This window comes from Euprymna scolopes, chromosome 35 (genome assembly GCF_053919585.1).
Source record: "Euprymna scolopes isolate OS-2025 chromosome 35, ASM5391958v1, whole genome shotgun sequence".
Taxonomy (NCBI): Eukaryota; Metazoa; Mollusca; class Cephalopoda; order Sepiida; family Sepiolidae; genus Euprymna; species Euprymna scolopes.
Genome location: NC_136516.1, coordinates 76,289,114 through 76,313,345, shown reverse-complemented (window position 1 = coordinate 76,313,345; position 24,232 = coordinate 76,289,114). Strand labels below are relative to the sequence as shown.

Genomic DNA, 24,232 nt, shown 5'->3' with positions numbered 1-24,232 from the left:
TGAATTAATTCGATTCATCGGTTCCTAGCAGCATCGTTTATAAATGGAATCTCCCGACTGTTGGAGATCATACCTCATTATAGTAAAAAATATTGTAACAGTTCCTCACCCTCCCTATAGTTCAGCCCTTGCTCCCTGTGACTTTTGGTTATTCCCTGAGCTCAAGGAAAACCTTACAGGCTGTCGTTATGAGACAATTGAGGAGATGAAAGAGGCTGTGATGAGAGTCATTGGTATGTTCACACGAGAGGACTTCCATGTGACCTTCTAGAAGTTGTTGGAATGGTACGACAAGTGCATTGCAGCCGGAGGAGATTACTTCAAAAGGGGACTAGAGTTTCATGTGTGTACTATTAATAAACGTGCCCATATGAAAAAAGTTTGGAAACATATTTAAGGCACAGCAAGTTCATTACAGCCGGAGGAGTTTACTTCGGAAGGAAACTAGAGTTTCATGTGTGTACTATCAATAAAAGCATCCATACGAAAAAAAAGTCTGGAAACTTATTTAAGCCACCGCATAAACTGATCTATGAATGTTTAGATTCAGGTAGTTACAGGAGAAGTTTTCCTACTTTTTGACTGTGCGAGACCCCAATTCGAAAAAGAGAAAGAATAATGCTCTTTTGTGTTCAGCCTGCCAAAATTGGGTGTCTGTTGATTAGTCAAGGAGAATTGTTTTGGCCAATCAAATAAGTTTGTATTTTTTTTTTTAGAATAATAGGAGTGGAAAAAAATAGACTTACCTATCTTATGGGAGAAAGGGAGGTAAATCTTTTTATGTATAATTACTCTCTCACTAAATAAATTGTGGTGTTTGGGGGTAGGAATGAGCGATTAAATCGCTTATCCCCTTTGAAATATAAAAAAAATAATTTCATTTTTATTTTATTTATTAGGTTTGCTGCTGATTTAAACGGGAAAAAAGTGGATGTCTGCTTCCGAAGAGTTCCTCAAGAAATTCTGCCAGGCGTTTTAAAAATTACTCGGAAAGGGAACCAATTTGACGTTCTTCAGCATTGAATGGAAAGATCTTCTCTAATATATTTTTTTTTTCGCCTTCACACATGCGCACATACATACATATATATGCATATATATGGATTAATATATATATATCTATGGATTAATAACTGAGACAGATTTATATTTTATGAAGCTTTCAAAAGTTCTTCATTAAATATAAACATGTCGGACATATTAATTCATTTAAAAAAATTAAAAACAATGTTTACAAATACGAAACTAATTAGAAGAAATGGTTATTGAATAAACAGCAAAAGTTTCAGTAAAAAATGTAGATTCATGATATGAATTCGATCTGGCTTAAACTGCTTACCCCATCAAACGAGTGGTAAAGCACACCCTGGTTAATTAGGGTGATCCCTTCGTGGTACAGGTTCGAATCCTGTCGGCGGTCTGTATTTTTCTCTGATGTTTATTTCGTATTTGATTTTCCGTTTCTACTTTCAACTATATATATTTATATATATCAACTTTTAAAACCAGCTGAAAGTTTTGTATGTGCACTTATGTAAAGTGCTTGATGCCTTCTCAGACTGAGCTATAAGTACTTGAATAAATTACAAGTTTTAATGGACCATTACCAGTGTTTTCACACTATTAGCGATCGTCAGACAGTCTAAAACATGATCTAGGATGCAATCCTATGTGGTGCTACCAGATCAGACAGTCTGAAGATGCTGGCTTTCTGGCCTAAAATGCACCAAACATTAATGTTATCATATTTTTTCCATTCCCTTTGTAAAACTCAGTCATGTTCTGCAAAGTCAAAACCAAAAACAATTTTACTATACAAAAAATAAATGGCAGACCAAACACCATGAATAAATATTTCAAGATAGAAAAAACTTGAAGCATAAAATCTTTTTCTAAATTAACTGGATGCGACGTTATATAACCCGAAAAATGGTTGATATGCTGTAAAATTAAACGACCAAAACCAAAGCAATCCTAAGATCGCAATCTTGTAATTGCTTTATTTACAAAGACTTAAATCGTGCTTTTTAGGACCGACTGCTGATTGCTAAGAACGTGAAACCATTGGTATTGACATATTAAAAAAATGTAATTTCTTCAATATATATATATATATATATATATATATATATATATATATATATATATATATATATATATATATATATATGAATGCTGTGTGTAAGGGACTAAAAGATTCTAACCAACCAATCAAGGCAGGAAGAATATCAGAGAATTGTTATAAGAAAATAACACAATCATTTTTTTTTTTCCCCCAAGAATTTTGTCAGACGAACCGGAAACTTTTACTTCCGAGAGTTCTTGCAGGACCAAATAATACTAAAAAAAAAATATATACCCATTCAACGGAAACTCAATGACTTTGAGGTAGAAATATTTAAACATGTTGTCAACGTGAAACCGTTTCAACCGGCTGATCTTTTCCAAGTAATTAAACTTGGTTTTAATACGATTCATCAGTAAAGTTGACCTTCCTTGGTGTAATTTAACTAAATTTAACAATTATAAGGGGTCGGATGACTTGATATCTTGACCCTGACTTTGATCCGATCAAATTATGCTGACAAAACTATAGAATATTTTAAAAAGAAAAAGTGTTACTAAACTATTATTATTTGAAATTTGGTGGGGAATTTTCTTTTTTTTTTTTTTTTTTTAGGGGGTGCGGCTCAAAATGAATAAACGAATTAGGGGGAGGGGGGCTCAAAATTAGCAAACTATTTTGGAGCGGGGTTCTCAAAATTAGCAAACGAATTTAACTAACTGACATTTATAGGGATTCGGATCACTTGATATCTTGACCCTGACTTAACCTAATTATTCAAATAGCAAAGCTATAGAATGTTTAGTAAGAAAAGGTTTACCAAACTAATATTATTAGAAATTTAGTGATGCAGTGTCCTGGGAGTAATTAAAAATACTGTTAGAATATGTTATTTTATTTCACAACTTATGTATTAAACATATATTCCAAACCTATCTACCATTAAAACGAAAAACTAAGTACTGTTAACACATACTTAGCCTAATTATTCAATTGGCAAAATTAATTATTCAATTGGCAAAGATAATTATTCAATTGGCAAAGCTAATTATTCAATTGACAAAATTAATTATTCAATTGGCAAAATTAATTATTCAATTGCCAAAGCTAATTATTCGATTGGTAAAACTAAATCGACCTTATTATTCACAGTCGGCATTTAAGAAAGACAAAGCAAACAGAAATCATCATTTCTTACTCTAATTTTAAGATTATTGGGGAACCCTGATATTCTCCATTTTGTTGGGGCCTCGTGGCAAAGCTAATTATTCAATTGGCAAAGCTAATTATTCAATTGGCAACATTAATTATTCAATTGCCAAAGCTAATTATTCAATTGGAAAAATTAATTATTCAATTGGCAAAGCTAATTATTCAAGTGGCAAAGCTAATTATTCAAGTGGCAAAGCTAATTATTCAACTGACAAAATTAATTATTCAATTGGCAAAATTAATTATTCAATTGCCAAAGCTAATTATTCGATTGGTAAAACTAAATCGACCTTATTATTCACAGTCGGCATTTAAGAAAGACAAAGCAAACAGAAATTATCATTTCTTACTCTAATTTTAAGATTATTGGGGAACCCTGATATTCTCCATTTTGTTGGGCCTCGTGGGAGAAGTCCGACAGTAGTGAATTCTCAGTACTCTCAGGCCACTTTCAGACATCACCAAGGGAAAACAATTCGACAATGCACTAAGAGAATCGGTTCACTACAAAACTACCAAAGACACAGGGTTTATATTTCTCTCAGGTGAATAGAACAACGATTTATTTGAAAACTTTTTTTTTTTACTGCGAGTGAAAGTCAGGAAGAAAATACTATTAAAAGTGTCCGTCTTTTTTTTTTTTTTTTTTTCATCCCTGCCCATTTTTTTTTTCTTTTTTTCATCCCTGGCCATTTTTTTTTTTTTTTTCATCCCTGGCCATTTTTTTTTTCTTTTTTTCATCTGCCCTCATATTTTATATGAATTATTTACTCAAAAATGAAACCATTAACACATTTAGACATTATAGAAATAAATTTTTGAATTAGCACAAAAATAAAAATAATATCAATATTGGGTTAGCAATTTAGTTTTTACCGTTTATTATTATTTTACTTTTTATTTATTTATTTTATTTTTACTTTATTTTTGTACTCACTAAGAATTCTCACACAGGTTACCATCAGAAGTTACTTACTAACAACAGCTGGTGGTGTTCCCTGGAGTCTGGGTGACAACAAGTCTCCCCAGATTTCCAATATTCTCCAGCTCTTTCGATAATTTTCACAAATGAATTTGAGTTAGTATTATTTTATTTATTTTATTTTTTATTTAGAATCCCTGGAAATAACAAAAGAGTAGAAAAAGATTCTGCTTTGCTTTTTGGCAAGAAGCAAAGTGTAGTATCTGTTCTAGCACTAAATTTTATTTTTCTATCCTCAGTTAGTGAGGGAGAAATCTTTCTAGATTGTTTTACTTTTGTTGTAATCCAGACTGGTCATTTTTTCTTTTTTTTTCTTTCGAGAATTGCATTGTAGAAATCTTTTTGTGATCTTTTTTTCGAGTTAATTAAAGTTAATTTCTGTTTATTTTCGGATTATTCGAATTAAATGTCAAGTTCAGAAAAATGAACACTCTCTACACCCCCTTCTTTTTTATTTATTTTATTTTTATTCATTTTATTTTTTATCCATTTTATTCATATAAATTTTTATTTCTTTATTTTATTTTTATTTTTTATTTTATGTATTTATTTTGCTTTTTGTTTTTTACCAACGAGGTATTAAAAATCGGTGCAAGTCCATAGTTCAACCTAAATAATAAAAAAAATAAGAATACAGAAAATACAGAAAAAAATCTTTATGTTGTATGTCCCATTACGGAACGAAAATGTTATATTCCAAAAATCACGTAAATTGCTCAAGTAGTTTTATTTTTAACCGAAAAAAATCAAATTTTATGACTAAGTAAAAAGGAGCTGTCTTACATCGCCATCTTGAAAAAAAAACAAACAAAACAAGAGCCAATAACCCTACAATAATTCGAATTTGTGAGATTGGCCTTGTAATGCTAACGATTTCACCTTGATCACTCTAAAATCGTTTAAAAATGATTTTCTTTATATAACAAAAAGTACTTGATCAATTTATGTGATTTTTGGAATATGACATTTTTGTTCCGTGATGGATATGTAAATCACAAAGATTGTCTGTATTTTTGTTTTTATTATTTAGGTCGAACTGTGGACTTACACCTGAAAATGTTGTTGAACGATGGAAAGAAGTTATAAACAGCAAAAGAAAATAAATTATTTATTAATTAGTTGTTATTTTTTAAGAAACATGTTAAATTGAAATTTAAAAAACTGCCGGAACTTAGTTGCTAACCCAATATTTTTATTTTTTTGAATAAACCTAAAAATATCATTTTGAAAAATCATTTCCTTCTCTTTTGGACCTTCATAAAGATCTTAAGTGTACTCTAGCCATTGCATTTCGTACATGTTCAAAAACATTTCTAATGAATTCCTTGGTACTGATCCAGAACCTGACCCAAGGTTGTGTTGGCATCTTCCAGCAATTTATGGCAAGCAACTGGAAAAGTTGCTGGTAAAAACTGATGCAAACACTGCCAGGCGATAAATTCAAAACAGTGAAAACAAAACTTTAGCAGATAAGACCTACCTGAAGTTTAATTCTATGAAAGAATTTTTTCCAAGAAAAATTATTAATTTTTTTAACAAATGTTTTTTAGACAAAAACATGGAAACAATTATGTTCAAAAACAATGTTTTTTTTTTCCAGAAAAATATCAGAAAAAATGTTTTTCATGAAAGTCAATGTTTTGTTTTTCAAGAAAAGTATCAGAAAAATGTTTTATTTTTTATAGAAGTCAATGTTTTGTTTTTTGTTTTTAAAGAAAAGTACCAGAAATTTTTTCTATTAAAAAAAGCAGTTTTGTCGCCTGCTGACTAATTATCACGTTAGCTTTTTTCAGCTTACCTAAAAAAAAAAGAAAACATTGACTTCCATGAAAAAAAAATGTTGTTTTTTTGATTTTTCATGAAAAGTATCAGAAATTTTTTTTTCATGAAAATCAGTTGGGGTTTTTTTTGTTGTTGTTTTTGCTTTTTTTTTTTTCAAGAAAAGTATCAGAAAAAATTTTTTCACGGAAGTCAGTTATTTTATTTATTTATTTTATTTTATTTTATTTTATTTTATTTTTTTCAAGAAAATATCAGAAAAATGTTGTTTTTTTTTCTATTAACAAAAACAGTTTTGTCGCCTGCTGACTGATTATCATGTTGGCTTTTTTTTCCGGCAGCTTATCGTAAACTGTTGGAAAATGCCGACACAACCTGGAATTATGTTTTGGATCAGTACCAAATTCTTATTTTCTTTACCTTTTTTTTTTTCTTCAAGTTATTGTCTCCATTAATAGAAAAACGATTTAAATAACTCTTCTCTGTGAAAATTCAGACAAAAATAGAAACAAGTATTTTTTTTTTCTATGTTTTTATTTATTATTATCTTTTTACTGATGAGTCAGCAGTTATCAAGGCTAAAACGCCACTCAAGGATATTGCGATTTTTTTTTTTTTTTTTTTTTTTTGTTGTAGCAATATGTCGTAAGTTTTCAAACAACTGGCACGGGAAGGTGGGGATTGCATAAAAAGATCGTCTATTCTTTTTCCGAGAACTTCAGCCGGAGGTTTTCCCTCAGCACCAAAACCACCAGAGTCTAGACCAATAAGATGGTTTTTTTCCCTGTTGACTGAGGTATGGTCTTGGTTCTATGCAGTTCTAGGAGGGGCTCCCTACCAGGCTTTACTTTCTTACCTATTGAGAAGGGGTCAGTTTATTGTTAAACACCTAATGCGCCCCTACCAGGAAATACTGATGGGACTGTCTAGGCATGTTTTTCTGGCCAGTGCTCTTCCACTAGGGCTTTTCAAATCCCACTTTCCCGACCTTGTGTCGCATCTTCCCGTCGTGGGCGGGAGATAAACATGTTGAACTCATCTTTATCCCCCTCTTCTCTGACACCATTTAACTAATCATAAGGAGACGGGCTCGAAGATACCGCATCACTATACAAGATATGTGGTATTTCTTTTCTTATTCTTCCCAATGTCGCTGCTTAAATATAATTAGAAGTTAATGCGATAGATGACTTGTCAGTTGAATGATGAAAAATATTATGAGAGGATTTAATAAATAACTTCCTCTCCTCCCAAATTTAGACAAAAACAGAGTAAACTGTTTTTCTACAATTTTTTTAACCACTTTTTATTTTGCTAATGACTCACCATTTATCAAAGCTAAAAGCCACCCGAGGATAAGGGTTAAAAAATGAATGGATTATCGGTTGAATGATGAGAGGATAAAATTGAATCACTGTTTATGACGAGTATTTGTTAACATTGAATTTGAAGACGAATCATGCTGTAGTCTGCAGAGAAGCAGTCTCACAGACTGATGGGAAGTTCTTGAGGGGGGCGGGGAGCTCCGTTTGTAGAAATTCCATTTGATTTGATGCTAGGCACACAGAGGAAGAATGGGAAGTTATTTGCAGTTGTGGTAGATAAACGAGTTCTTGCGAATGTCTTACAGGGAATCATAGATTAGAGTTCGGTCAAACATTTTCTATGGAAGTAAAGATAGAGTAAGAAAATACTTTGTTTGGCATTTTGGCTAGGAGCAAAATGTAGTATCTGTCCTGACATTACACTTTATCTTTTTCTGTCCTGGGTCAGTGAAGGAGAAATCGTTCTAGACTGAGACAATTTTTGTTTGGTTCCAATCCAGAGTGCCCCTTTTAGGGGAGCTGGATTTTTCCCCACATTAAAAACCGACTTTGTGTCTAACTCTGTTCTCGTGGGGAGGCAAGTAAACAGGAACTAGCAACGTTTCTTCTGTAAGGAGGGGGTAGAGAATAGAAGATATTCTTCCCCACTAGATTTCAAAGTCAATTTTATATTTTTCAAAGCAAGAAAGGAAGCTTTAAATAGTATCTCTCCAGATGTGGCAAAATAAATTCACCATTTTTACATCATTGTTAAAAATTTTGTTCACAAGTAAATGCTAAAAATAAAGGAGAGTGCAGGAGTTCATGACCCTCACAATCAGAAGTTCTAAAACTGCTCCTCGGATCACTAGATATTAATTTAATAACAGATTATTTTTATCTTCACCAGTAAAATTTAATTTTTACTAGTCAGAAAAGAAAGCGCAGGAGTTCATGACCCTAACAGTCAAAAGCCCTAATACTGCTTTCCTGGTCACCAAATATTAATCTAATAACAGATTTTTTTTTATCTTCACCGGTAAAAAAAAAAAAAAAAAGTGAAAATAACTTGTCCTTTTCACGTTTTAACTTTTTTTTTCATTGCCTATATTGAGCGATATTCTACTTTAGAAAGAGAGAGAGAGAAAAAATTACAGTCTGCTTTTTTATAGAAATTGCACAAGACAAGGCATGAAGTAAAAAATTAACCAACAATAATGTTAGATCGATATATTGCAACCCAGAAAACAGCAATTATTTTGCAAAAATTTTATTTTGTTCAGAAATTAAAAGAGCTATCATCTTATTGTGCTGTCCTGTTCTAGCATGGCATTCACTCATAGCAGGTTGAACCGACTGCTCCTTCAAGGGGAAGTTTCTAGGGAATATTACATGCATAAGCAGCATATATATCCTAGTCAAGTGAGATGATTTTAAAAAACCTTAGTTTTTGCAGGGACATGTCGCCACCTGCTCACATACAGCATTAGCAACTGGTATTTCTAAATGGTCACCCATCTGGTACTGACCAAACTCAACCTTGCTTAACTTTGGTGATCAAATGAGAACCAGTACACCAACGTATATAAACATCATCTTTCATTACATAATTGGAATTAATCAAAGAATTGTTCCAGCTGATTTTTTTTTTTAAGTATAGGCGATATAAACAAGCAAAACAATTTATCCTAAAAATAAAAATGGGAATAACTGAGTTTTCTTGGACGGTAGGCATTTTTAGTGCATGCATATTTATCAAAATTAACTCCAGATTCATTTTATGTAATGATAATAGACTCTGGTGCTTATTTAGAATTCAACCTATTTTAAAAACTAAATTGCAGAAAAATCTTTATGATGTACATATTCGTCACAATGAAGATGTCATATTCCAAAAAGCACATAAATTGATCAAGTAGTTTTTTTTTTTTTTGATATAGCTAATCATCTTTTTGCGATTTTTAGCGATTTTAATAAGAAATTGTATCCACCACAAGGCTGATTATGATCTCAGTAGTTTGAATTGAGTTGACTCCCCCTGATTTATAAAACATAAAAATGAGACCTACTTGATCAATTTATATGATTTTTGGAATATGGCATCTTCGTTCCATGACGGGTACATATATCATTAAGTTATTTTTTAAGATTTTTCTGTATTTTTGTTTTGAAAACAGGTTTAATTTTAAGTAAACGCACACAAGCTTTTAGAAAAATTTGTCATAGTTTTTTTTCAAATTCAGTGTTTTATCTGAACATGAGAAATGTACCCCTAGCAGGATTCGAGCTCACAAACAGGGAACGTCATTAAGGCCCAGAATGGTTAACTCTGGGGAGGAGATAATACATGGGAGCATTCAAAACATAAACTTGTTTAATGCTTTGAAGTTCCTTTGTATGCTAAAAGAAAATCCTGAAATAATTATACCTATATTTAAGTAAAACCTGCACAAATATTATAGTGTATCATGCAACAGTGCTCAATACCAGACTCGATAGAGCAAAGTAAAGATAAAGGAAAACAACAGGATAAACCAAAATAGGTTTGAAAACAATGAATAAAATAGACAAAATTTGAACACCTATAAGGACTGCTTATGATAAATATTCATTAACATTGAACTTGAAGACGACCATGTCGTAGTCAGCAGGGAACCAGTAATGCGTTCTGCAGGTGGGAGTTCTTGAAAAATAGTCTTTTTGTGGAAACACTGTTTGATTTGATGCTAGGCATGAAGAGGAAGAATTTATTAGCTGTTGTGGTAATTAAACGAGTTCTTTTTGCGAATGATTTACAAGGAGAAACCAGAGATTGGAGCTCAGTCGAGCACTTTTTGTGGAAATAATATGACTTAAGCAACCCTCAGAAATGGCTTTCCTTAGGACCCTTAACGTCCATTTCATAAATCTTTGCTTTGCAATCGATCATAATTGAATAAATGTGTTTCCGGAATTTCTGATTATAGTCAAGATTGTTTACTCTTTTTTACTTCCGGTTTATGCTGTCCATCTGACTGGATAACTAAATGTGGTCAAGTGAACAAGAAAGCCAGTCTTAACAGAGCTTTCAGATTATCTAAGAGGAAGATAATCATTAATCAAAACGGATTATATCTTGCTTGTCATCGTCGTCCAATCTGCAGAGCAAAAATAATCAAAATAATATGAACCTCAAAAATTCATAAACGAAAAGGGAAATCGTCGACCGTAGTCGAGGGCCACTGAAAGTGTAACAGTGCGCGGACGCAGATATGCAAATGTATGCAAAATGACGTCACCGGTAAAGAAAGACTATCAAAAGGAGAGAGAGAGCACGTTAGGGAGGACGATCATGTGAGACACGTCACTGCCGTAACGAAAGGGCATGCGTGGCAGGAAAATAAAGAAAGAAAGGTTGTTGTTGCAACGGGAAAAAGCGAGTTAAAGTTCTTTCCTATTCTTTGTCTCCTTTGTGACGCAGACTGCATACAACGTTTGGGTCCAGTATGTAAACATTGCCATCATCGTCCAATCCACAGAGTAAAAATGAGAATAATAGTCCAAATAATCAAAACCATACAAATTATTAATCCTCATCTCAAAAATTCATAAACAAAAATGAAAATCGTCGACCGGAAAATTTCCTTTGCATTAGCTACTACATCAAGATGTGGGGGAGGGGATTACTCCACTTGCTCTTGACCCCCTCTTATTATGCTGAGTGCTAAGCGAGGGGATATCAAGTATCATTTCTTGAGTCTTTAGTATACCAAACCAAGGATTGAACCCTAGGATCCCAGCCCATTAGTGAACACTTTAACCATTGTGCTAAATTGGCTGGTAAAGTAATCTACATAATTTCTGAAACTTAAGAACCCATACGATGCTGAGTATCCCTGCTAATTTACAGTAAGTATTGCTTCAGTATTAGATAACCAAGAGGGGTTGATATGCCGTAAAAGTCAAACCAAAGTCTATAGCATTCATTTTCATATTTCTCAAACCAGCAATAATCTGGCACAGCTGAGTAGATGCCGTATCAATCAAAGATACGTCCTCGACAATCAGTCTGACAGTGGTTTTGCTGCTGTCGGTCTGAGGTGTGGTACGGTTCAGTGGTAGAAGACCCACCTTCCCAGGCTTTATTTTCTCTCTGGGAAGGGGCTAGTTTATTGCTCGTCGCCTCAGGCATCTCGAACGGGAAATGCCAATAGGGCTGCTCAGGCATTTTTGTGAGCCAGAGTGTGCTTACCCTAATGCACTGGCTGTTAAGAAGAAAAGAAAAAAAAACATAGCTGATCCAGTGTCTAACTTCCTGGAAAAACGGTAAATAAAATATTCCAGCATTATCATGTATGTTTCAATTTTTATTTATTTATTTTTTTTTTTTTCATGCTTGGTTTGACCCAAATAAAATGTATTTGCAAGTCAAGTAATTTCGTATGAATCATCATGGTACAACATTTTTTTTATCAGCTCGGTTCTGTTGTTGGCATTGGTTTTCTAAACTCTTTCTAAAATCAGGAAGGACCACATTAAGGTTGCCAACATCCATAAGTGAAAGTGATGCTATAGAAACAACTGGATTTAAACTTGGCAGACCCAGGTCGTCAGTCCACGGCGTTATCAACTTTACCACCATTGGAGAGTGTTTAAGTTTATGTCACTTGTTAAAAACTTGTATGCTAGGAACGCAAAATTGTAGAGAAGTGAGACTGGTACCATTTTGAAAGCTTAGTTTTTCAAGTTATTTGTAATTTAGCAACTATAAACCAGGACATGCTGGAGCAGCGGTGTTACGAGCACCACTACCACCAGCTGCCATTAAAATTTTGATTCTGTGCTTAATTTCTAAGCTCGACACTGATTGGTGCAGGCATTTAATTCCCTTTTTTGCTTGCCCAATCAGAGGCCATCTCTCAGGCGAGCTAAGTACATTACCAGAGCTTATAAAAGGAGGTGCCAGCTAGACTTTTTCTCTTCCTTTCGCACAAGATGGAAGTGACTGAAGCTGGAACATTTGTAAATAAAGGTAATTTATAATATAGATGTGTAATGGAAAGACACAAACAGAAGTAAATTAAAATATATAATGGGTCACCTTTTATTAATAAAATGTATATATATATATATATATATATATATATGTATGTTTTTGTCTACTGTACTACCTTTAACGTGCATATGTGTGTCATGGTTTCCAGATTATAAATTATTCGATCGGGGGATCCTATTTATTAAAAAGGGGGATAGCAGGTGATAACATACTACGAACATTAAATTAGTATATAGGTACGTTAATTTAATGTTCGTAGTATGTTATCACCTTCTATCCTCCTTTTTAATAAATAGGATCTCCCGATCACCAAAGCCGTATGTAAAAAAAAAAAAAGTATGCTTTTGGACCGTACGTGAAACTAAAATATATCTTGATTTTCTGGCTTGGTAGTATTTGTTCTGTCTAAAGATGGTATGATGATATTGTGGGATTTCCGATCGCGCCGGGGTTCATATAATGAAACACGCTGGACGTCCACAAAATGTCTAGCAGCAATATATTACATATAAAAGATACCACTGTGAAATTTCCATAGGTCCCGCTAGTATATATTATATTAATAAAAGATCAATCTATATAGCTTATTCTTCCGTTATACGTCTTGATTTGTTTTGGTTTGTGTCTATCCGTTACAACTTACAAATATATTGCCTTCTATAAATTACTATTATATACACACTAAATAATGCTTCAAGTAAATTACATTAACTTCTTAGTCAAATTATATTTTCATATCCTTAACAGTTTATATCATAAGTTCTAAGAAAGTGACATAAACGTCTTTACACCTTTTGCATATGAATCTGTATTATTATTTATTTATTTTTTATTTTATTTATTTATTTTTTTTTTTTCATAGGGATAGTTATGATATCATTAGTTGAGCTAAATCTCCAGCAAGACGTTCATTAACTAAATAAATGAATCAACTTTTTGTGGGTCATAGTAGGGCATTTTTGATCAGCTCAATTCTATTGTCAGCATTCGTTTCTCCTAATTCTTTTTAGATTCAAGTACTTACAGAAGGGACCACGTGAAGGTTGCCAAAATCCATAAATAAGAGTAGTGCTATGAAACTTACTGGGTATACCAACGTCGTCAGTTCGCCTCATTATTCACTCCACCAATATCAATTCTAAAGGTTTTGATAATTCAAACATGATGATTTTTTTTTTAATTTTTGGTAATTTTAATGTTTAATCAAACATTAAAAAATGAAAATATCGAAAAAAAAGTTTAAATTGTACATATCCGTTATGGAATGAAGTTCTCCGAAAAAAAAAAAAAAATTCACTTGATTTCATCAAGTAGTTTTTGTTTTACAGAAAAAAAAAAAAATGTTATGATACCGAGCAAAAGGTTCGATTTTTAGGGAGAAAAGCTAGTATTTAAGCTGGGGAGGGAGTGTCGGCGCTTTAAACTGAGTTATCTCCCCGTGGCGTTTCTAAAAATCCAAACAATTTTTTTTTTATTCCAAGATGTCTGCCTACAACGTGCTGTCATAAAAATGTGTTTTTCTGCTGTAAAAAAAAAAAAAAAATTAAGTGAATTTTTTTTCGGGGATCTTCAGTTCAAAACGGATATGTACAATATAGCCTTTTTTTTTTTTTTCGATATTTTCATTTTTTTAATGTCTTGATTAAACTGTACAAGTACCAATTTTTTTATATTGATTTTTTTTTTTTTTTCTCATTAATTATATTCAGACTTTCTTCTTTATATTCTCCCCATTTCGAACCAGTCAAATGAAATTGGCAACTTTTGGAGTCTCAGTTGTTTCCTAAAGAAAGTCCGCAGAGCTTGGGAATCGAAACGTAGGGAATATACAGAAACGAATTAACGGAATTTGTCTGAATATGAATAATATAAATTAAAGCCCTTCATATGAAAAAAAATATTTTTTTCAATTACATTTACTTTTGAGGCCACGTTGTACTTTTGTAGTTGAAAGACAGACTTTATGGCTTTGGTTTTATAACATTGGACAAAATTGAACTTTCTCCACTGGAGCAGTTTCGTTATTTCAGGTTTTTTTATTACTTGTGACTGCGGTGCCACATTGCTTCCTTTACTTTAAAAAATAAGAGGATAACGAAAAAATGGTTTGTTTTATGTTTGTTTTTATACGTTGATTAACACTTTTCGCTAACCCCCCCCCCTCCTAAAAAAAAAATTAAATTCTACTTCTGTGGGTGATTACCTTTAAAAATACATTTTAGAAAGAAAAGAAACACAAAAAACAATTAGTTTAGAATTTGGAGTGGAGAAACAAGAAAAATCTCACTTTGTGTTAAATAAAAATTGTTAAAATAAAAAAAAAAAAGAACACATCCACAAAAAAAAAATCAACAAAAACAATGGTAATTTTGTAGTTCCTCATTAAAAATGGCGGATGTCTATGACATCATTAATCGTCTATTTTAAAGGTAATATTCCGCTATATTTCAGATTTATTTATTTAAAAAATAAAAATAAAAATAAAAAGCACTATTCACTATTTGAAAATATTTTTTTCTCGATTTGGTAAATGTTACCTTATGGTATTATTACCATGCATTAACATGGGTACTGATTAGAGGTCACCATTTCGGTAGGCTCCCACTTCGGGGCGCCTCCAATAACAGGGAGAACTGGAGCGCTGAAATAGAAAGAAATACTGGTAAAAGAAGACATTGTCTTCTTATAACAATGAGGACGTGTAACGCGACTTTGTTATGAATTCATGAGGTTTTATATATCCAATATATATGTGTGTTTTCCCGAAACCCGGGTTACAAAGAAAGACAGTGCATTTTGTAAAGTCTGTATTAATGTTCAATGCTCCTTTTGGCTACCTAACGGGAGCTGAGGAGTGAGGCATGTGTTCTGTCTCTAGTCGCCATGGAAGTAAGGACGTTTTCTTCACTCGAATGTCCCACGTAAACCGTTCTCGCTTTTCATTGGCTGGAACCTCTGATGACGTATAAGAAGAAAGGAAGGAAAAGAGAAAAGAGTAGGGAGAAAGAGAGAACTAAGGTGAGAATACAGCCTAGTCTCGTAGTAGTAGCAGCTCGCTACAACAGAACACCGACCACTCTACTTTGTTTTTTTAGGGGTATTCGAGATCGCTGACAACAAATCTGATAATCAAACCGCTGCAAATTTACCGTTTGCATGGTATGAACCCCTAGACCTTGGGACCATTTTGTGCCATTTCACCGTCTTCGGTAGTGTTTTTCTTACATGATACGTTCGCGTACGAACGGGCATAGTGGGGTGTCTTATCATATCGCATAGGAATCTTTAAGCGGTCATTTAAAGTAAAGTTGTTTTTTGTTTTTTTAAATGTGGTTTATTTATTTATTTATTTATTTTTTTTTTTTTTTTTGTCTTACGTAGTTTTAATGATTTTTAATTGATCTAAAAAAAGTTTTCACGACTGTTTACCAAAACATAACCACCAAACATATTTCGGTAAATTTATACAAACACCGTGACAGCGAATTAACCCTAACCCTAACCCTAAACCCTAACCCTAACCTAAACCCTAACCCTAACCCTAACCCTAACGCTGTCACGGTGTTTGTATAATAATACCCATATTTCTATGTTTTTCGTTCTTTTTAAGGAGGGGGGGGGTCCATTAAGATGTGCTTCTGCAGTTTAATTAACCGTTTTTCCGTAAGTAATGTGCCGACATTTACCATTTCACAAAAATGCTGTTTACATTGGGGAGGGGGCGGTAGTGGTGGTGCTGGGGCGTAAACAGAATTTTTGTGAAATGGTAAATGTCGGTGCTCTGTTGTGGCGTAAGGTAACATTTACCCTCGATTTTATTGTAAAAATGAAAATCAGTATTTTTTTGTGTTTTTTTTTCTTCTTATAAATAGATCCGAAAAATAACCCTTCAAATAGCAGACGATTAATTTATGTCACATTTGTCCGCCATCTTTGATAATTAACTGCCGAAAAACAAAATTACCAAAAACAAATCTTTTCTAGGTGCAGCTGAGATAAGTAGGTCCAGCACACGAGCCTCGTTCTGAAAAATCTGAACAGTTAGGTCACGTGAAATGTGACACCGGTGCTTCTACCATTATGGACTCTTTGAATGATTGATATAGAAAGCGTGAGCCAATTTTGGAAAATTTTCACTTGTTCGTTATGTTTATAAAATAAATAAAATAGTTATCAGGTTTAAAATATGAGGTTCAAAAAATCTCCTTAAGAGGAGATAATACGAAATGGAAAATAACTGAAACGAAATTGATCCATTCAAAAAATTTCAATATTGTTCATTGGCTTCACAAAAATCTTGAAATCTATTTTTTTCTTTGAAATATCCTTCAATTTTTTATACTTGTTCAGATTGACACTTATAGCGGCATTTAAAATTAAAGAAAATACAGAAATGTCTGTATAATGTATGTAGCAATTATGGAACGAAGATGAAAAATTCCCACAATCACCTAATTTGATCAAGTATATTTTTTTTTTTTTTTTTTTTTTTTGCAAGAAAATCAAAGTTTACTGTTTCGATGAGGGTGAAAAAAAAATGAAATCAACAAATCGGTAGACAAGGGCAAACAACTCTAATGTAAATAGAAACTGTCAAAATAATCACTGATTACCTCCCCTTATTATACTCTCTACAGAAACATAGCCTCGTCTATCACTTATCGGTAAAAAGCGGTAAATTTGGTTTCATAAATAATAATAAAAAAAAAAAACTTTATCGATTTTTTGTGATTTTTGGAATATACAATCTTCATTGTGTGACAAGTAGAGACAGTGGCACACTATAAAAGATTTTCTTCATTTTAGTTTATCGCTATAAGTGTCAATCTGAATACGCCTCTTTTTGGTAAAAATCTAAAATTCCGCAATTTTCTTTTATTATCTTTACTAGCGTGGGGGGGGGGGTTAGATGGAAACAAAAAGTTTTTGTAGGTAGGTAGGATCGAACCAGAAACCGAAGGTGGAAAATAAAGTGTGAAAAAAAAAAAAAAACTGACACGTTACCCACTAGGCCAGCCAGAGAGAGTAACAGAAAGACGTTTGAATTTATTCAATTAAAAACTGAATTGACAGGTGCGCGTATTTAATGGTCAAACAGAAATAGTACAGTTGACTTTTACTGCGAGGCAGTTTTTTGGGGTTTGTTTACTCAACTTTGGCTGGTTTTGTTTCCCCAAGATGTGGGGGGGGCAGCTCCCCATTTAAAGGAGATTGTCCAAATTGAATAGCATTTGTCTGATATAAGGGGTTTCCCCCACATTGATCAAAAGCTGATTGCTCTCTGGATGTTCCCGGCATGAGGCCGAAAAGCACACAGATTAGTTTCACTTTATTTATACTAAAAAGTCAAACAAACACGCAACAGAGCGAAATTGCGCAAATTTTATAAAAGTCGATCAAAATAAATCTAGACACGACGTCATCCCCCCCAAGAAGCCCGGCGAAAAAAGCCTTTGGCAGACATACATAAAATGTGCACACGCATTTTGCCTTTTATATATATATATATATATATATATATATATATATATATATATATATATATAGATTATAGAAAAGTATTTCTATGATTTCGTTCCCCTTGAATGACCACCCGGATCTCACCCATTGATCTAGTGAGTGGCCACTACTTAATACAGTTAATAATAGATTTGGCACAAGTGCACGTTAGGTATTTTTCACTTTTGGAAGTGTAATACTAACGAAAAGGGGAGACGCCCCAAAATGAATGTTTTTTCTTCTAACTAAGCTTTTCTGGATCCATTTTAAGATTAGAGAGGACAGATCGATTTTTTGTTTATGTGGTTTTAAAGCAAAAACAACAGCACTTACTTAATTTTCATCTCGAAAATAGTAATATCTCCAAAAATTACGAAAATTCATCAAGTAGAAGATTATTTATAGTTAAAAGTAATTTTTACGGAAAATTGGGGGGGAAAATGCATTTTTCCTAGATGTGAACACGTTGAAGATTGCGGATACAGGGGGCATACTTATATCCGTTTTCGCTACTTTAATGGCTCACATACTGTTTTAGACCATAGTGATAGGTTGTTTGTTTGTTTGTTTTACGGCATATCAACCCTTTTCAGGTCATTTAATGCTGAATCCAGTTATTTTGAGGAAAGATTTTTTAATAGAATATATATTTTTTTCAAGTCGGTTTTTATTTAATCCATAATTGGAACCCTAACAGGTACTACCACTCCGAGTCAGAGTGGACATGGGAGCAATGGCAATTAAAGGAGGGCTCCACACCCAACGCCTGCAAGCTGGGGCCTCACCATCGGATATAGTTTAAGGTCATATTCAGGACCTATAGTGATAGACTTTGTTTTTACTAAAAACAAAATACCAGCTGTTCTCAATGAATTTTCGTAATTTTTGGATATATTACTATTTACGACATAAGTAAGTACTGTTGTTTTTGCTTAAAATCACATAATAAAAAAAATTGAAAGGTCGACTCTTTCTTAACAAGCACCCTTTTCTGATAATCCGAAACAAGTTCAAACAAGATACACAAAAGACATTGCTTACTGTAATATTTCGTAAATTATTTAAATTGTAAGAAACGATGGAAATTGCAACAGTCAAATCGAAATAGTTTTAATAATTAAAAAAAAATGTTTCTTTAATAAAAGTTAGCATACATTTTCAGTGATTTTTTTTTTAATCTAGCAACAATAAGTTAAAGTAAATTATTTCTTAAATTTACAAATATAATAATATTTCAAAATAATTAATTTCAAAATAAATTTTATAATACATAAATAAAATATAATATTCAGTTTAGAATATTATGAAATGGATGAGATATATTTTTTCATATAACTTTAAAAAAAAATGTTTTAAATACAACAAGTCTTAAGAATTGTAGCAGTCATTTTAGAAATTTAGAAGAAAAAAAGCATTAATTCTAGATTGTCTCCCCTTTCACTAGTATTATGCTTTAGAAAATGAAAACAAAAAATATTTCTGGCTAGTTAAAATGCACTTGGGCAGATTATTCATTTACATATGTTCATATTAACAAGAACTTTCTTAAGACAACTGCAATGAAACTCATGTCATTAGGATTTTCTGCAATTCAAATATGTTTTTTCCGAGTCTGGCTAGTGCCAGTCCAGCAGAATTATTTGTAAGTAGCTCTAATTTTACAACTATTATGGCTACTGTCTTTATCTTAAGCTGCCACATCCTGCATCTGACTCTACCATCACATCCTTATATATGGAAGCTTATTATTTTTTTTTAAATGTCAAAAACATTTTTTCAATAAAAAAAATAATAAAAATTAAAAAAACATAAAAATAAAGACTCTCCCAGTTTTGTATCTGGCCCCAGAGGTTGTTTCAATTTTTTTTTGTTTTTGTTTTTATTTGTTTTATTAAAGACGTTAACAATTGTTGTAATGTCTAATTTTCTTGAACAGACATTTTTGTAAATTAGTACACAAAACCTCTTTGTAAAATATTCAAGCAATATATTTGAAGATGGCCATTTTTTTTAGTCTGGAGACTTCCAGAAAATATTTGATGCATTACAAATTTCCAGCAAACATGTAATATGTCACAAATTACCAGGATACATTACAAATTTCCAGAATTTTTTTTTAAATACATTACAAATTTCCAAAAGAATATCTTAATGCATCACAAACTTCTAGAAAACATTTAACACATCACCAAATTCTAGAACACATTCAGTACATCACAAACTCTCAGAAAATATAAAATACATTACAAACTTCCAGAAAATATTCATGTGTCACAAAGTTCCAGAAAATATATAATACATTACAAAGTTTCAGAAAATATATAATACATTGCAAACTTCCAGAAAATATATAATACATTACAAAGTTCCATAAAATACGTCATATATCACAAAGTTCCAGAAAATACTTCATATGTCACAAACTTCCAGAAAATATACATTACAAACTTCCAGAAAATACTTCATATGTCACAAATTTCCAGAAAACATGTAATGCATTGCAAACTTCTAGAAAATATTTTGTATGTCACAAACTTCCAGAAAACATGTAATGCATTACCCACTTCCAGAAAAATTTAATATATTACAAATTTCAAGGAAGTGTTTTTTGTGAAACTGTCTCTTTGATGCATACCTCGCAATATCAGAGAACGAAAATGGCCACCTCTCTTTTTCGAAAATAAACAGAGTTTCTTCAGATTGAAGTCGACTTGAAGAAATAACCCCTAACGTTCATTTTAAATTGTCCATAGTAAAAAAATTAATCTGTAAATATTTTTTTCTTTTCATTGAAAGAACCGAACAAAACTTTGTTACAAACAAAAAAATACCAAAAATATTTTTTTTTTAATTTATAAAAGATTTATTTTTTAAAAAGTAATGATTTTTTTAAATTATGCAGTTAATCAAGAAAAAGTTATCACCAAAATTTTTAAATATAAATTTAAAAAAAAAAAAAAAGAAAGAAAAGAAGAGGCCATTATCTACTTAACTAGACTTGGACCATTTTTGGACCACTTCTGTTTCCCAATGAATTCTGGGACTTATTGTATGCTTCAAAATGGTAAACAGGAATTTGCCTTGTATAAAAACATGTCTCAAATGATGTTTCATTTTTATTAATTTTGCTTTAGAATTTTTTTTTTTCACAATTAATTTTAAAATTGCCTTTATAAACAAACAGTTAAAATTAAATTGAACATTAAACAATATAATATATTCCTGAATAGCTATTTTCGACATGTTTTTTTTTTATTATTATTATTAAAGAGAACAGAGAGGTTGTGTTGCATGACCAAATTAAATGGGCACTACGATGTGACTCTGCTCTAGTCTGATAAGTAGTGTGATAATGATGATAGTCTTCTTGGATTAAGACAGTATATGTTTATTATTCTGAAAATAAATGCCTTCAAAGAAGCAATAACACCATTATTTTCAGTTAATATCGTTTATTACATATCCGGAAACGAAAGCAGTGAACCGTGATTGTTTTAAGGAAGAGGTGCATTCTATAATAGTCTAAACACTACCTGCCAGAAAACGCGTCCATCTCTGCTAACATCCAAGAAGAAAGAGAAAGGGAGGCAAAAATCCTTTCCACTTGGTGAGATGAAGGGCAGATAACTCGTTCTCTTCCTTGCAGTGTCCAACAATCATTCACTCCAATAAACATTGGAATTTCTTTGCCAAGAGATGAATTAACTATTGAAAGATTAATTGCTGGAAGATGTCATGAATGCAAATAATTTTTTTAGATAATATTGGTTGATTTTGTGATTATAGTAAAAAGTGTGGATTGTATTGCTAATATTGGGAGCTTTCAGATGAGTTTTTTTTTTCTTTCTTTCAAAAGAATCTAAACTTACTGGTAGTTATAGCGGTGTGATAAAGGAAGAATCTTTTTAAAAATAAAATAAAGATTAAAAAAATAAAACAATTTTTTTATTTTATTATTTATTTTCTTTAAGTTAATGCTGAAAATGAATTGTACGTTAATTTTATTTTAGATAAAAAAAAAAATAACTGTGAAGACACACACATATACAAATTCAAAAAATAATATTTTTTCCAAAGTATTCAATACAGTGGTAGAGGTTTTATAAGTAAAATTATATAAACATCAGAAAATCCTACATGGATCGATGCATTATTTAACCTCCTGACGAGATGGCTAATGCCAAAAAGTAGATCGATCAATGTAGAGCTTTTTCTAATTTTACTTATATATGCATATTATTCACAGACATGTGTTTCGTTGTCTCTCTGACTCATCAGTGTGGCTAGATCTTGCGAAATTTGAAACTGTAGCCCTAGTGACTGGAATCCGGCACTAACTGGGCTAAGAACCTCCACGTTAGAGTGAAAGAATTGTATTGCATTATAAATTAATTTAATAATATAGTATCTTTGTGTGAGCAAAAAATTTTTTATATCACTTGAATTTTTGGGGGCGGTGGGGGTATTATTCCGCAGAAAAATTGTTGGAAGCAAGAATCTGTTCAGGAATATTTTTTTAATTCAAATATATATTTTGTGCAACTTTTTAGTGACAAATGGTCTTATTATACTTTCTGGTCTGTAAAGCTGCTGCGTGAATGGCTATTCGTTATACGAACAAGTTTTTAACTAACAAAGTCTCGTAGCGAACATCCTTCTTGTGGCAAAAGCTAATACCTAATTTTACTTGTAATGTTAAGATTACCACAATGGCATATAGTTTCCACGGTCTTGGCAAAGGTGCCAAAGGACAGGATCGAACTCATAACAGATTTATTGGGACACAAGCATTAAAACGGCTCTGCTTTGTTTCTTGATTACGAATATCATGAATCAACATGTAAAGGCAATTTTAAAATTTTGTAACGCCAAAACTACTTGAGAATTATTGCTGGAATCTAAATAAAAAAGGTTGGTTTTTTTTGTTTGTTTTTTTTGTTTTTTTCCTAATCTCTTAAAATTAGTCTCAGAATTAATGAAGTGAAAACCAGTAAAGTCTAGGTATGTAGATTTTGACCCCACATGCAACAAACGACTACTCATTCTATATATATATATATATATATATATATATATATATATATATATATATATATATATATATATATATATAGGTTTTATTTTTAATGAACAGTTCTGAAAGTAGATAAATTGCCTCTAATAAGATCTTTATGCACACGCACACACATATATAGAGACTACAAATTATATGTATTATATAATATAATATGTATAATTTATTATATATATTATATATATAATAAATTATATATAACATACCATATTATATATATAATATATGTATGATATATATATTACATATAATGAACTATATGTATATTATACATATATATTATATAGATGTATGTAATTTATATGCATATATGTAATGTATATGTATACATATATATGTATGTAATGTGTATATATGCATATACACATATGAAATGTGTATGTATACATATATGCATGTCATGTGTGTAGATACATATATACATGTTTTTGATGTGTGTGTACATATATACACATATATAGGTATGTGATGTATATGTATGCAGTGTGTGTATATGTGCATACACATATGTATGTAATATGTTTATATATATATATATGAAATGTGGGTTATAGTCAGCTAACGTCTTCCCTAATGTTCTGTGTGGCCACTACCGGAACCGGTGAAGAGGAAAAACAATAGATATATATGAAATGGACCTACCTTTAAATACAATATATCTACTCTCAGAACGTTCCATTAAATATATTGAATATTTATTGATCAATATATATATATATATATATATATATATATATATATATATATATATATATATATATATATATATAGATGTTTTTATTTGTTTTTAATAGCGATACTTTCTTGAATGAATTCAAGTATTTATACGAAAGTGCATTTTTACCTAAATGCTTGTTGGAAATAATTTTCCCATTGACCAATCTGGTACCCCCTTAATGGGGAGCGGCATATATATTATTTTTATATGCATATATGTCATGTATATGTATACATATATATGTATGTAATGTGTATATATGCATATACACATATGAAATGTGTATGTATACATATACGCATGTCATGTGTGTAGATACATGTATACATGTTTTTGATGTGTGTGTACATATATACACATATATAGGTATGTGATGTATATGTATTTTAAAAATTACATATATATATATATATATATATATATATATATATATATATATTCTTTGTGTATTTTATTTCCCCTTGCTTCTTTTTTGCTGAGTCCTTTATTGTGTGTAGATAGGCACGGCATTTATCTGTTTCCCCCTTTTGTGTGTTTCCAAACTTGTGTACATCAAGCCTGAAA

General features: G+C 31.6%; 1 protein-coding gene across 1 annotated transcript in view; it reads left to right on the top strand.

The window, feature by feature from the left end:
* The window catches only part of LOC145259956 (unconventional myosin-Ia-like), a 1,146,131-nt gene extending 1,144,965 nt beyond the window's left edge, over nt 1–1,166 (top strand). The window contains exon 31 of the mRNA XM_080117933.1: nt 900–1,166. Within this exon, the coding sequence (XP_079974059.1) occupies nt 900–1,023 (124 nt within the window). The 3' untranslated portion in view covers nt 1,024–1,166. The remainder of the gene's footprint in view (nt 1–899) is intronic.
* Nucleotides 1,167–24,232: the final 23,066 nt, after the last annotated feature.